This window comes from Syngnathus floridae, chromosome 4 (genome assembly GCF_059516105.1).
Source record: "Syngnathus floridae isolate MCC-2025c chromosome 4, RoL_Sflo_1.0, whole genome shotgun sequence".
Taxonomy (NCBI): Eukaryota; Metazoa; Chordata; class Actinopteri; order Syngnathiformes; family Syngnathidae; genus Syngnathus; species Syngnathus floridae.
Window position 1 is genome coordinate 16,887,949 of NC_142416.1, and position 14,733 is coordinate 16,902,681.

At 43.7% G+C, this 14,733-nt stretch overlaps 2 protein-coding genes across 4 annotated transcripts; both read left to right on the plus strand.

Moving 5' to 3' along the window:
- Positions 1-1,256: 1,256 nt before the first annotated feature.
- LOC148399515 (hemicentin-1-like) lies at positions 1,257-4,957 on the plus strand. Its single transcript, XM_088374582.1, has 5 exons — positions 1,257-1,454; positions 2,998-3,285; positions 3,584-3,847; positions 3,929-4,198; positions 4,429-4,957. Exons 1-5 carry the CDS (start codon positions 1,397-1,399, stop codon positions 4,629-4,631), a joined length of 1,083 nt encoding a protein of 360 aa, XP_088230708.1. The 5' UTR covers positions 1,257-1,396; the 3' UTR covers positions 4,632-4,957.
- Positions 4,958-5,391: 434 nt separating this feature from the next.
- On the plus strand, positions 5,392-14,701 carry pik3r5 (phosphoinositide-3-kinase, regulatory subunit 5). 3 transcript variants are annotated; one of them, XM_088374572.1, is made up of 19 exons: positions 5,392-5,569; positions 7,048-7,224; positions 8,887-8,999; positions 9,648-9,763; positions 9,836-9,904; positions 10,004-10,142; positions 10,228-10,297; positions 10,373-10,547; positions 10,649-10,817; positions 10,883-10,951; positions 11,309-11,991; positions 12,067-12,195; positions 12,266-12,397; positions 12,506-12,599; positions 13,079-13,155; positions 13,389-13,482; positions 13,568-13,650; positions 13,717-13,832; positions 13,940-14,701. In XM_088374572.1, exons 3-19 carry the CDS (start codon positions 8,900-8,902, stop codon positions 14,088-14,090), a joined length of 2,466 nt encoding a protein of 821 aa, XP_088230698.1. In that variant the 5' UTR covers positions 5,392-5,569; positions 7,048-7,224; positions 8,887-8,899; the 3' UTR covers positions 14,091-14,701. The 3 variants fall into 3 exon arrangements, with proteins under 3 accessions (XP_088230698.1, XP_088230696.1, XP_088230697.1); XM_088374570.1 differs by lacking the exon at positions 7,048-7,224; XM_088374571.1 differs by lacking the exons at positions 5,392-5,569; positions 7,048-7,224 and adding an exon at positions 8,658-8,799.
- The last annotated feature ends 32 nt before the right edge of the window (positions 14,702-14,733 follow it).

The window sequence follows — 14,733 nt, forward strand, 5'->3', positions numbered from 1 at the left end:
TGGATGGATGGATGGATGGATGGATGGATGGATAGATGGATGGATAGATGGATGGATAGATGGATGGATAGATGGATAGAAAGATGGATGGATAGATGGATAGAAAGATGGATAGAAAGATGGATAGAAAGCTAGATAGAAAGCTAGATAGAAATAAAGATTTATAAAACATAAGTTCTATTCATCTTGTCGGTGTGAGTGGCAGTTATATGTTACGTGAAAAGCTCTATCTTATTTTGGTTTTAATTCTATGTTGATGCTATTTTTATGATCATTTTTATTGCTTTTTATTTGCTATTGTACAGCGTTACTGTGTGTTTTTTATGTGTTAGCCATTCTTGTCACAAACTGTATTTTTGAAGGCACGTTTAATAAAAAAATTAAAAATAAAGGCAACAAAGCATGCAGGAAAAGCCTCTTTCTGTGTGACGATGGACAAGGGAGCGTCATTCTGCACCCAAAATGGCGTAAATAAACGGGTGCCGTGGACGCCTCTTCATTTGCACTGATGACGTCACCAAGCACCCCGTTCTCAGCCCCCCCATCTATCTACTCCCCATTTTAGTTAGCCTGCTCTTAGTCAACAACAATCATGCTTCAAAATCAGTGGGAAGAACAAAACCGTATTGAATCCCCACAAAATTTATTTTGTTTTGTTTTGTTTTCCAGGATTATAACGGCCTGCGCATCGCTTACGCAATCGAGTCCAAATGATGGAGGGCTTAAGAGGTCCACATCTCACGAAAGAAAAACAAGCCATGCCACCAATGGTACGCAAGTGAACCAACCCATAGAGGCTATTTCAGTGACGTGCCATTCCTTTATGGTCTATGTGTGTCTCCACAATCGTCGTCATTGGGATTTTTTTTAGTTATTTCTTAATTAGGTTGGATGTCTTTTCGGGAGCGAGGATTCCTACTACTGCCACAAAAGGCGCCACCGCGATAAGGGGCACTCGAATGTCGAGGAGACGGCTGTGTATCTGTTCAGTGGAGTTGGAAAAGAATCGAAAAGACTTGTGAAAGGACATAAAGTGCCGCTCGTCGTGACTCGGATAGGCAACAGTTATGACATTTCGTAAAGACTTAAAGGAGCTGTATGGCGTAAGACAAAGGGGGTTATGTAAGGCTGCGCAGCAGCTTTTGCGTACGTGTAGCGCGCACGCACTCGTCATAAAGTTCCCAAATGCAGCCAATGAACGAGCAACAAATGTGCAAACTTTCCAAGCGCCATTGAAGATGACGCCGATTGAGCGCTTTATAGCTCGCTCGCTCGCTGAGTTCTTACGGCTCGTTTGGTTCAGTGGACTGGCCTGCTCGCACCTCTTCACGCGGCTCCAGCAGCAGCTCCAGCAGGTCCGAACGCTCCCTCGCTTCCTAGTCATCCTCGAAAGAAGATGAACTTCTCCAAGCTCCTGTGCTTGGTGCTCGTGTTCAGCCAGCAATTCGGGCAAGGTAAGGGCGTTGAATTCAATTGCTATGTTGCTAACCATTTTGCGCAAGCTTTAGGCGCATGAATAAAACTGGACTTAGGAGAGAGACGACGCTTTTGTTGTGTGTGTGTGTGCCTTGCTTTTTCTCTGCCACTTCACTTATACACGATAAAGAATACATTTTGATTTTTGTTAACAAATTGAAATCAGTGTTGCATTCTTAAACAGAATGTGGCGCTTTTTGAATAGAGATAACACGTTTCCTTAATTTCAAAGAAAGCTTATTTAAAAAAAAAAAACTTTTCTGCAAACGGTATACTCTAAAAAGAATGAATTCAGACTTGTTTTCCCCAACAGTTAAAGGAATCACATTTTGCATTTTGAAACTGAACGTGGTGGGTTTTTTAATATAGTTAATCAAAATACGTTACCTTGATTTCAAAGAAAGCCTTTAAAAAAAAAAACATTCAAAACCACTCATGGAAACTTTCATTGCAAACGGTATCCACTGTTAAGAATAAATTCAGATTATTTTATTTTTTTAAACAAAGGGAATCACATTTTGCATTTTCAAACGGAACATGGGACTATAGCTAATCACCAAGTGTTGCCTCGGCTTCAAAGAAAGTCCATTTAAAACAAAAGATTTAAAAGCACTTTCATTGCAAATCGGCCGTCTACATTTTTTAAACAATAAAGGTAATCAGTTTCCATTTTCAAACCGATCATGACTTTGTTTAAAATGTTAGCTTGGTTTCAAAGAAAGCCTATTTAAAAAAACACCACTTTGATTGCAAACCGTATACACTGTTAGGAAAAAAAAAAGAGATTTCTTTGTACAAAGGGGATCACATTTTGCATTTTCAAACAAAACATGGCATTTTCTGAATATGAACAAAATGTTATCTTGGTTTCGAAGAGAGCCTATTTAAAACAAAACATTCAAAACCACTTTCACTGCAAACCGTGTACATTATAAAGAATAAATTCGGACTTTTTTTAAACAGGAAATCATCACATTTTCAAACAGAACATGACGTTTTTCAATATAATAAAACACATCAGCTTGGTTTCAGAGAAAGTTTATTTCAAACAAAACATTTAACACCACTCATAGAAACTTTAATTGCAAACGGTATAAACTATAAAGAATAAATTGAGATTTTCGTTCTCAAATTCAAATAACAAAGGGAATATTTAGCATTTACAAACGGGACATGGCGTTGCGCGGGCCGAGGGGGGTGGGAGGATCACAATGTTAACCTTTGTTTCAAAAGAAAACTTGTTTAAAACAAAACATTTCAAACCAGTCATGGAAGCAAACAAGAAGGGCGAATTGAATTTATTCTTATTAATAGCGGATTACAGTTTGGGGCCAGTGCAGTTTCATCTTTTTCTCTCGCAAACAAAAAAGTAAAGAACAATTGACAATGGCTAAATGAATATTCAGAAATGAAAAGGGCAAATAGCGTCTTAACAGTCTTTCCTCAAATGTGTACTTTGCACACAGACCAGACCAGACCAGAGTGAGTGATGATACACTTTGCCCTCTTCTGCTTTTCTAGTGCTGCTGACAGAGACAGCGGTGCAGACAACTGAAGATTGCACGGGCGACAATAGCAAAACTGTGACGTGCAAGCTTAAGAAGGACAAAAAAGTCAAATTGACAATCGGAGGAACAGTTAGCACTCCTGTCGAATGGAAGAAAGGAACTACTACAATTACGGCAGAAACTGGAAAGTATGAGTTGGATTCTGACAACAGCAAAATACTGACGATCCTGAACCTGGCAGAAGGCGACGAGGGAACCTACACGGCCGGCGTAACACCAGCCGAAAACTTCCAGGTCCAAGGTTAGATGTTGCAGGAAAGCCGCTGGCCACACAAAAAAGCTTCTTGCGCACCATTTCCTTCGCACAGGGCACACACATGTTTTTAGAATGTGCGCGCGCACAGGGACAACACGCACACACTCCACACAGGGAAACTGCGTTTGCAAAATTCTCTTACGCTCAGGAGAAAAGTTGGAGAAAAAAACTGATTTGTCCAAAGTTTGACCAAAATAGCAAAACATCTCGGCGCCTTTTTCCACTTAGTTAGTGCCACCGTCTTTGCTCAGAGTGAGTGATTCTGCTTTTCTTGTGCTGGCAGTGGTACCAGTCTGCGACGGCAAACAGTCTGGAAAGGTGACATGCAAGGGCAAGCCGGGTGGAGAGCTCGAATTGAAGATCTCAACCACTGCTACAGGCGAAGTCACCTGGAAGAAGGGAGAGATTCCCATTAATCCTGGAACAAAGTACACCATGGGTACCAATAATGTTCCCCTGACGATCAAGGACCTGGAGGCCGACGACGAGGGAGAGTATACGGCCTCCGGGGGCGGCCTCACAAATACAGAAGTGTTCACCGTCCAAGGTTTGGAAAGCCGCTTGCCACTTCTTGTGCACCATTTCTTTCCCCTTTGGTCACTTGTGCTTTTTTTTCTTGTGCTGGCAGTGGCGACAATCTGCACGGGCAGCAGCAGCTCACCCCAGGCGTGCGTGGGAACCCTGAACAAAGACCTCATCTTGAAAGTCGGAAGCACAGCTACCAAAAAAGTCGTCTGGGATAAGAGCGGGACTCCTGTTAGCGGTGGCAAATACGTCAAAAGCGGAACAGATGACATTGCGCTGAGGATCACCAACCTGGAAGCAGACGACGCGGGAACCTACACGGCCGCCTACGACAACACCGACACCAAAGAGACCTTCGCTGTCAGCTTTCCGAGTGAGTTTGATGTTGCACAATCCACTCGGTGGTACGAGACCCGAAAAGCTTTGACCCGAGAACATTTTGCGTTTCATTGGCAGTGGAAACCAACCAATAAGCAAGCCCAGTCAGCAGCACTTTTTGTTTTACAAACTGCTCTCGCAGTACTGCGCGCAAAAGTGTGCGGCAAGTTCAAACGTTGCCAGCTGACCTTTTCCAATTGCCATTCTCCCATTCATATCCGAAAGGCACCAATGAGGGCGGCAGCGGCGGCAGCGGCGGCGGCACCACCAAAAAGCCGACAACTACGGGCGGCGGCGGCCGCGGCAGTACCACTGACACAGTTGTTGTGCACGACAACTCCGGCGGGAGCGGCAGCGTCCTGTCCTACTCACCTGCTCTGCTGGTGACGGTCACCCTGGTGCATCTGCTGCTTCAGCTGGCCGCCTAGAAGACAGCAAGCCGAAGGTGGAGGCAGAAAAAGTGAGCGCCAGCCACTGCATGCATTCTGCCATTGATTAGCCACTATAGGCGCATTTAGTCATTGATTAAGCTTACATTTACCACTGTAGGTGCATTTAGTTGAGTTTTGCCACTAGGCGGGCGTATTTAGTCGTTGATTAAGCTTACCTTTGCCACTCGCTGGCGGCGCATTCAATCATTCATTTTCGGCTTAGGTTTGCCACTCTATGCGCATTTTGCTTTCGATTGATAATGCTTCTTTTGCTTATTGTTCTCTCCCCCCCCCCCCCAATAATCAATAAAATGATCACTCAATCCTTGTTTGTTCTGAATGAGCTCATTCATAAATGGTGAGGGGTGAAGTTGAATTTCGATTCTGCGAATCCAGATCTTCCTTCAAATTGTCTTCACTTTTATCCTGGCAAAACAAAGGTTAACATTTGTCTTGCGCCTTGACCACTGACTTTGCTGTAATTGTATTTCTAAGTGGGACCAAAGGGAAAAAAGACTGCCAATGTCATTTCAAGTTCTCCGAAGTTTTCATTCAGCATTACTTGAAACGGTGAACAAAAGCAAGCAATCAGGTAGGTGTGTGCAAGAAAGCCGTCAAGCAGATGACTCACTCACTCACTCACTCACTCACTCACTCACTCACTCACTCACTCACTCACTCACTCACTCACTCACTCACTCACTCACTCACTCACTCACTGCATCCTTTCAAAATGAGTGTCAGCCTTCCTCTTTGTGCTCGCATGCATCTCGCTCGTGCAGTATGCTTCTTCCCGTTTGTGCGACGGAGCAGAGAGCGGCCGCTCGCGCCTGTTTCTTCTACTGAGCTGGAGCCCCTTCTCGGGAGCCTCCGTCTGGCTGGCACTCTTCTGAGACGCTCGCCGCGCGTGATGGATGCCGGACACTAGGCTGCAGGTAAGATCCAAAGCTTCGCTATAACTAGAACCGGCCGGGCTCAAACTTTGGAACAGTCTGAGCAAAGTCCAAATATTCACCAGTTTAAAACGTACAAAAAGATGTTGATTGGCGGGTACAAGGACTAAAAATACTACATGACTCCACAGAAGCATAAATGAAACGGAAAAATAACTTTGGAAGGATATCTGTCTACTTGTGTTCTCTTGTAGATTTATCGCTTGAATGGATAAAATGAGAAAGGGGTAGGAACCTAAAAAGCCAAGCTTCCCCCTACTCCTTTTCAAGCATTCTTTATTGATTTGTTTTTTCTTTTTCAGTTTGTCGGTTTATTGTTTGTTCTACGGACTTATATATGGCACTTTAAAGTATTGTTTTTTAATTTTTTAAATCTTTTTATGTTTTAGATATGTAAGTATAATCAATCAATCAATCAATCAATCAATCAATCAATCAATCAGTTAATCAATCAATCAGGATGGCCGGCCGGGTCCAAGGAGACGCGCGTACGTGTTTTATTTGGAATGGCACGACGCGGACTCGTGTGTTGTTTTCAACTTGAGAAAGCACTTGTAGTAAAACTCGGCTGCACCAATCCAACAAGCTCCAACAACTGAACGCAGACAAGCAAGTTTCTAGATAGAAGCATACTCAAAGCGGAGATTGAACACCGACTTTCGATGGCCCTGAAAATGTTTTTGCTCTATGTGGGGCTGTGAATGGAGTTTTGGGTTGTCGTGGTTTGATTCTGATAGATGCCAACCTTTTTGATGCCCGTTTAGTACGCCCGCAGATACTAAAAATACTTCTCGACCAGGGTGAGTTCTCAATGAACACGAAGGGTGGAGCAGCACATGTAGGCAAACAATATAACAGCGCTCAATAAATATAGACTATTTTGTCATTCCATACGTAAGACGGCTTTTCAACGTCGTGCAGTCATACGGAGATTGCTGCGCGGTCGGCGCCTTTTCAAAAACTTTGCGTACTGCAACGGTTGGCCCATGACGACAGATGCTTCCGACTCAGCCTCAGGAAGGGAATCATCCATTTCTCTTAGAAATGATGTCTCCATCTTCGACACAAGTTGTTGAGACATAGCTCGATTGTCGTAGAGGACGACATTTAGACGGATGCAATTGTGTAGACAAAAGTATTTGGACGCCGGACCATTACACCGTCCTACAGGAAGCGTGCAGTCAGAACAAATTGATGTCGTGAGAGGCTCCTCACAGACACATACGCAAGTTGGATCACAGGTGCGGGTGCAAACGTTCAGCAACTGCCTGACCTTGCGATTGATCTATTGGGTTAAAAGGTTTCCTTTTTTTTTTTTCCCCTCCGGGAGGTATCGTTTTCCAATCGGCAGCTCGGTGGACGCCATCCATCATACGGTGAATTGAAGTATCGCTATGTAAGATTGAAGTCTTTCAATCTCAAGGAAGCTCCCTGTTGGTCCCTCTTCTGTCCTCCTTTAGTCTGTGGGAGTAAACCTGAGCGTTGGATCACACCACAACAATGGGGAGGCACCTGCTTCCTCAGCTGAACATGGGAAGTCGCGCTTCCCGTCAGGAAGCAGTTGGTAATGGGACCGTCAGATGTGAAGCGATGGAGGAGGAAGCCATTGAGGGGAGGGGCATGAGAAAGAAGCACAGGTGAAGGTGCCAGCTTTGAAAGAAGAGTTCCACGCCATTGGCCGCTCTGCTCAGGCTAAGACCACCTTTACAAGATTACATTGACCATGAATGTCCATCGAGGATTTTCATAGGAAATGCTTTCATATTTGTAGTGAGCACGAAGAAGCAAAAAGCCTGATCGGCTGTCACCTCAAGGAGAACAATCGCCGTGAAAATGCGCCATTCGATACACTTTCTAAATTTCTCTAAATATTATGACCCATGCATCATTTGTTCCAAAAAACAACAAAAGGGAAGTAACCCTGTTGACACCAAGGGACAGACAGCATCCTCTTGTGAAATGTTCTCGTAGTCATCGCACAGTTGCGACATTCTACAAAATAAATAATACAAGGGCGTATAGCCATGTTTGCTTTCAATTCGTGTTAGTGATTGAAAATAATTTGTTTCTCCGCATCCCATGTAAATAGGCCTGAGTAACATGACATCGGAGCAATCTGATTGGATGTTGTCAATGTCTGACGTCATTTCACATCTTTTTTTTTTTATCCTCCGCCCCTTGACCTTGATTTTGATCTTCCTCGTGTGTGTTAGTTTTTGCCCATTCGCTCTCTGACTGTGTGTGTGTGTGTGTGTGTGTGTTTGTGTGTGTGTGTGTGTGTGTGTGTGTGTGTGTGTGTGTGTGCGTGCGTGTGTGTGTGTGTGTTGAAATTTGAGAAGTTTAAATGGTCTAAAATGGAAAACCTTGAAAAAGCAATATCCTCTTTTACACCGAAGGAAGTATTTGGTGCTTCTCAATTTCGACCTATTGTTCATATGCGCCATGTATTGTGTTGCCATGGAAACGTCCCACAAAGTATTTCCTGTACTGCAGTACTTCTTTCTCTGTTCTAATTTTGCTAAATGAGTGAAACAGGGACACGTTATTAACAATCAGTCACTTTTTAAATAATGGAGTCATTGTTTACATGTACATATAAGCAAACATTTAGGCATATCTTATCGACAAGAATAACTTATTGCAGTTTATTGAGCTCGAAACTGCGTTGTGAAACTTTTCGTCCTTTGTCTGCATGGCTATTATACTGCCCTCTAGTGTCCATATCACGCAGGGATTGTTTCTTGGCATTCTATTTAATTATGCGCTTGCTTGACGTTTTCTCTGAAAACTACTTTGGGGGGGGGGGGGCAGTTCTGTCGGCTTTTGGAACAGATGAATGACATTTTCATTCGTTTCAAAAGAAAAAGATGATTTGGAACTTGTCTCTCAATGCATTGCTGTTTAAAATCAAGTCAAGTCAAGTCAAGTTTATTTGTATAGCCCTAAATCACAAACAGTCTCAAAGGGCTTCACATAGACAAAAATTGACAATACAAAAAAAAAATCAACACATATCGATACGTTTCTTTTGTCAAACGTTCTCTGTCACTGCTAACTTTACTGCTGTTTTTCACCTCACGTGATTTTTTTTTTCTTCTCTTCCGGAACGATCACACCAAAACAGCAGCACAAGCATTGCCGTGTGATTCAAAATGAAAAACATCCCCTTTTTCTCTCTTTCAATACATTGACAGTGTGCTGCTGTGTGTCATGTGAGGAAGTAGCACATCTACCAGAGGAGAGATGAATGTCTGTTTGATCGTATCTCCGTAATTAATCACGATTATTGTTGTGCGCAGAGCGTGAGGCAACATGCAGCACACCTCTTGCACGGAGGACAGGATCCGTCACGCTCTGGACCAATGTCTGGATGGGCTGGGATGCAGACCCACAGCAGCTCACCGCTGGGATGGTAAGAACTCACTCAGGAACTTTTGTTCTAAACCAGCAAACGTATTTGTGAGATTTTTGTATGAAGTATCAAATGCAATCGACAGCTTGACAATTGGCTTTTGTATCTTAAACATCTCAAAATGATAAAACCAGCTGAAACATTTCCGAGCTAGAAATGTACCAGGCGAGATAATTGGCTTTTATATTATCTCTTTTTTGCCGCCACGGTCGAGCACTGGTTCGCACGTCCGCCTCACAGTTTAGATGATCCGGGTTCGATTCCCCCAATGATGGCTGGGTTAGGCTCCAGCAAGCCCGTGATTGCCGTGGGGACAAGCGGGACAGAAAATGAATGAATGGATGATTTATTTATTCTTACACATTTCCACCCATCCCCAGAAGGAAACATCTAATGAATTGTCATTGTTTTGTTTTTTTTCGGAAGGATTGTTTTGCGTTGTAGTAATTGTTTTGTGGATTAAGAGATTCTTTAAAGCAAAAAAACATGCTTGAATTAGGTGTCAGAGGAAGTTGTGTGGCTTAACATCTGGGAGGAAGTGGTGCTGACAAGAAGTGTGTGTTTAGGTTTCACACGTCATTCTTAACTCCTTCACTGCCATCTAGACGTAAAAAAAAATCCAAATGGGCTGTGTGTGTTGTGTTCCAGTGCTGATGTGCTCCGTGGGTCAGTCAATGAACCGCTGGAGCCTGGAGGAAGTGGTCAAGAGAGACCCAGACAACTCCATCATCCTCTTGCAGCAGATCCTGAGGAAGACCAAAGAGGTTAGGATGGTCCAACGCAAAACTCACAAATTCTTTCGCAACTAGTGAGCGAGTGTGTGTCCTTGTGCACAGGTCCAGGAGAGGTGTGATTACCAACTAGTGGCGCCGCTTGCCATCATGTTCACCTCCACACTGCTGCAGGTACAAATCTTTCTGCCAAGAACCCATCACGTCTTCACGTTCTTCTCACCACATGCTAGTCCGCACTACTTTTGCTCAATCTTTTCCAACGTCTGCCAGACGCCATACTGTCCTCCAGATATGGAGCTACTCCAGAACGCTATGGAGGTGTTCAGTATTTTCCTCACGTGGCCCGAACCGTACTGCGGCGTGTGTCGACATCTGCTCTCCACGCTCGAGCTGGAGATCAAGGCGCCGGGTATGTTGTGCGCGTTTAAAATGGCGGCTCTGTTCGTGAGTTGATATCAAAATAGTGTCCTGATGTGCCTTTCTCTTGCTCAAAGGGATTTCCTTTCAGAGACTGGTGAGAGAAGAACAAGACCTGAACCTCAGCTGTCAATCCTCCAAGTCCGTGTATGTTTTTGCTGTCATGAACATACACGATGTCCGATTGTGAATAATATTTGAACGAATTCCGTATGACCGCAGGACGGTTCTGCTGATGAACCCGAGCGAGTTGCCTGCTGACTTTGTGTCAGTGGCCGAGCAGCTGAGTTGCGTTCAGCACCCGGAAAAAGATACCTTCATTACGCTCATCAAACATGCCTTCCAGTCCACGCTTGGCACCAAATATCCACTCTGCGATATTCACGCAGTCTTGCAAGTATGTTCTCACACACAAATACTATTATACTATTTTTTTTAAGTGGGAATTCGCTGTTCTTCATTGACATAAAATATTCAATATTGTTACCGAACGTGCAGGCAAAATCAGCCGATGAACTGAGGGAGATGTTCTCCGTGGTCAGTGGTGCGTTAGAGACGGCTGCAGCCATGAGTTCTCCTCTGGACGGACGTGACCACGTGATGCGGGAACTGGAGGAACTGAGGGAAAGACTGAGCATCCCTTCATCCAGCAAAAGGAATCGTGATGGTACTCAAATTTTTTTTAAAAATGGTACCGTCATGATTTGTAAGTTATTTGTGTTTTTCAAACAGGAATGCTACAGACGTTCCCAATCCCCACAGCCAAGTGTCGCGTGTTCCACTGGGAAAAAGATAACTTTGGTAAAATCAATATATATATATATACCGTATTTTCCGCACTATAAGGCACACCGGATTACAAGGCGCACCCTCAATGAACGGCCCATCATAAAACTTTGTCCATATATAAGATATATGGGCCGGACTTTGGTCAGGCCTGCTGTAAGGGCTCAATATTGGTCCATATGTAAGCCGCACCTGATTATAAGATGCACTGTCAGCTTTTGAGAAAATTGGAGGTTTTTAGATGCGCCTTATAGTGCGGAAAATACGGTATATATCTCACGTCTTGTATCCACCTCACAGAGGTCACTAATGAGGGTAATTGCTAAGGAAATGAAAAGATGGTTGCTAATGGGATTCATTTGATACCCACAGACGTCTTAAACACCCTTCTGGAGGACGAGGGGCAAAATTTGTCCACCGGGGAACAACCAAAGGAGGATGAGGACGAGGCGGACATTGAGGACGACGAGGGCCACGACACCTTGTCCATTGTGTCGGAGTCTTACGCTCCCTCGTTCAACTCCGGAGCGGACAGTGACTTTTTCGAGGATTCCGACGACTCCGTCGGCTCACCAAAGCCGGCCAAGTCTTCGGCTCGGCTCAGCCAACACTTGTACCGCCTCCTCCGGAAGCCCAAGAGGTCGCTGAACCGCGCCAAAAGTTTGGGATACACGGAATCCAAAGACTTATCTGTAGTGCGGGAGATCCGTTCCAACTCGCTACCTCACCACGTGCAACTTCGTAGTCCCGAGCCGTCGTCCTCTCAGGTTCCGTCAGTTTTCAGTTCTCAGTTCTCTCGGACCGTCCGGCAGGTTTGCTTCAGAAGGCGACCCATCCTCAGCTGCGACCAGGACGAGCAGAACGCCACGCTGAGGGTGGTGGTGTTCGGCGCCGACCACGTCGCCGGCAAGTTGGCGCGGGCCTACAACAGCCTGAGACAAAAAGAAAGCGCTCGTCCTCGTCTCAGCCAAGTCTTCAAAATTCAGTTCTACTTTGTGCCTGTTAAGAGAGACTCAGCAGCTTGTCTCACTTCTCCCACATCTCAAGGAATCAATGTAAGTAGAAGTCTTTAACTCTCCCTACAGTTCTGGTTACAATATTAAGTCATTGAAGACTTTTTTACTCAACAGGAGGTCGTCAATCTTAATGGAACAGAAGACAGCACTAATGACGTGGCCCATCTCCTCGGGATCCTGGATCCCTGGTACCAAAGAAACACTCTCACCCTGCTTAAGTTACCCACCAATATCGTCTGTCAGGTACAAACCACCTCTTGCGCTTCTATGCTATTCTTCTTCACTGATTAAAAATAACCATTCTGTCCAAAAGCAAACATCCAAGACTGAGTCAGAGTCGTACGACAGCTCATATGAACATCGACTCCCGATTCTCGCCGATCTGGTCCTTTACTATTGCCGTTACGCAACACGGCCGGCTCTGATCCAACTCTACCAAGCTGAGGTTTGACACTTTATATCAAATATTTGCGTGAACCTGGAAGCACTGGAGAAAAGGTATCCATCGGAGGCGTCTGCTTTTGCATCTCAACTCCATTTTGCTGTTTCGCAGTTGACGTTAGCCAGTGGCGAAAGACGGACGGAGGTGTTTGTCTATTCCCTCGAGTTGGGTCACACTGCCGGGACCAGAGCCATCAAGGCTATGGGTGAGCGGAAGAATAATGTTGTTCAATACAAGACGGGTTGTTATGACAACCAAATGTGGCAAATTTCAGCAGATCAACATTTGTCTCGTTGTGTTTGTAACCATAGCTGACACTTCTCATTTGCGTGCGGAAGTAAAAGGAGCTGAAGTTGATGTGTTAAAGTGGGATTTATTTTGCTTCGTGAGTCACCCTCATCAAGTGACATGTTTGCCGAATGTTAACACGCCATTTAAAAATCCATTGACATGCTAATCGTTATGAAAAGGCCCAGTATTAAAAAGGAGGCCTATCTAAACACAAATGGTGGAGCAGCACGTGTAGACAAACAATAGAACATTGCTTACAGATGTGTGTATTCTTTGTTCGCTATGAAAAATGCTTCACATTACATCATCGTGTTTACTCTTTTTGTGATAATAGTAGAGAAAGTATTCTGTTTTTCTCTTTACAACTGTCTGAATATAATTCATCTCACACAGGCACGGCCAGCAAACGGTTTGGTATCGATGGTGACCGAGAAGCTGTGCCTTTAAAGCTTGACATCATGTACAATCAAGTACGTTGTTTACCTTTTAAAAAGTCTTCCTGCATTTCTAATATCACTCTTTTCTCTATTTTCTCTCATTAAATATAACTTTAGCCCCAAATAATAGGTTCTAATATACTACTATAGGATAATACGATATAATAATACCATAAGATATGATTAAAATAACACGATAATTTTAAATGATAAAAATCAAGAATATAATATATGATTTAATAGGATTTTTTTTTTATGCTGCTTAGGTCGTGATAAGTGGGAGGAGTCAGTGCAGAAGAGAATCGAAAATGTGCACTTCAGTCAACTTGACTAAAGCCTGCAGGAATCCTGAAGAGTTAGGTGGGTTGTGTTGAGAAACAAGTATATATTTTTTTCAGAGCCTTTTCAACCTCAGAATATGGTTCTAAATGTGTACCACTGTTAGACTCACAGCTGGAGTGCCTGCAACTCAGCATGACCGAGGTTCTAAAGAGACAGAGTGGGAAAAGCAAGAAGAGCTACAACATGGTGAGCGAGTCATCACAGTGACCCACAAATTAATCGCTTACACAATAACATGTCTTTTATGAATAGCACCTGAGCTTGACTGAGGTGAAGGTGGACAAGGTGCAGGTCTGCGGTGCTGCAGACACCACCTTTGCTGTCTGTCTAGACCAGGATGAGAAGAAGGTACTACAAAGTGTCATCAGGTAAGAACAGCACCAGTGAAATTGGATACAGGCATCACAATATGGCTCATCAGAACTCAAATGGCACGATTGCACTCGTCTTGAATTTTTGTCTCTCTGCCGTTTAGGTGCGACATCTCCCTGTGCTCCAAACCCGACAGCTCTTCAGATTGGAGGCAGCGGCAGGCCCAAATGTCGGCCCGAATTCAGCCCCTGCACCCGACCTTCTGCTCGCTCCTCTGTCTGCCCATCGTCACCTTCAGCGGAGCACTACCCTGACCCTTAGGATCTCTGCTTTCAGGACTTTGGAAGAAAAGAGTGTATATGCAAACAAAATGGATGCTTAAGACTGACTTCTCAATTCTCTTCCAAAACACTTTTCTATGACACAACTAAAAATACGAATGTACAAATTGAGTGCAAACGTTGTATAGTAGATATTTTTGTGACGTCAGAGTCTGTTCTAGGCCGTTGGGAAATTATACACAGTTTGGACGACAGAGGGCGATGTTGGCACAAATTAGGGGTTTGATTGATACAATTAAGTATGAACAGTTTTGGATTTATTGTGTCAATATGACTTCCCCTGAGTGGTAGCTTTAATGCATATTTGTGTTTTGACACGTTTTATTTGAACTTATTTTCCATTTTGCACTTTCCACATATGTGCGTTTCTTTCTGTTAGAGGAAAATGCTCAAATGATATTCCTCAGACTAGAATTATTTTATTGCAAAGAAACTCAACTATTTAAAAAAAAAGTTCTAATGATTAATAAGGTACTTTGGGGATAGGATAACATTTTATAATTGTGTGTGAATTATTGTCATTGTTTTTATGGTTAACTTTATACATTGTTTTTTTTAATACGCATAAAATATTGAAATTTAAATGGTGTGTTATTTATTCTACCCTAGTTCCGTC

What these genes read in the sequence shown, in the direction of transcription:
- LOC148399515 (XM_088374582.1), top strand. Translation starts at nt 1,397, where the DNA reads ATGAACTTCTCCAAGCTCCTGTGCTTGGTGCTCGTGTTCAGCCAGCAA. An exon ending in CGAAAACTTCCAGGTCCAAG is followed by an intron (nt 3,286 to 3,583) that starts GTTAGATGTTGC and finishes TTGTGCTGGCAG; the next exon opens with TGGTACCAGTCTGCGACGGC. An exon ending in CTTCGCTGTCAGCTTTCCGA is followed by an intron (nt 4,199 to 4,428) that starts GTGAGTTTGATG and finishes CATATCCGAAAG; the next exon opens with GCACCAATGAGGGCGGCAGC.
- pik3r5 (XM_088374572.1), top strand. Translation starts at nt 8,900, where the DNA reads ATGCAGCACACCTCTTGCACGGAGGACAGGATCCGTCACGCTCTGGAC. An exon ending in CCACATCTCAAGGAATCAAT is followed by an intron (nt 11,992 to 12,066) that starts GTAAGTAGAAGT and finishes TTTACTCAACAG; the next exon opens with GAGGTCGTCAATCTTAATGG. An exon ending in TTGACATCATGTACAATCAA is followed by an intron (nt 13,156 to 13,388) that starts GTACGTTGTTTA and finishes TATGCTGCTTAG; the next exon opens with GTCGTGATAAGTGGGAGGAG.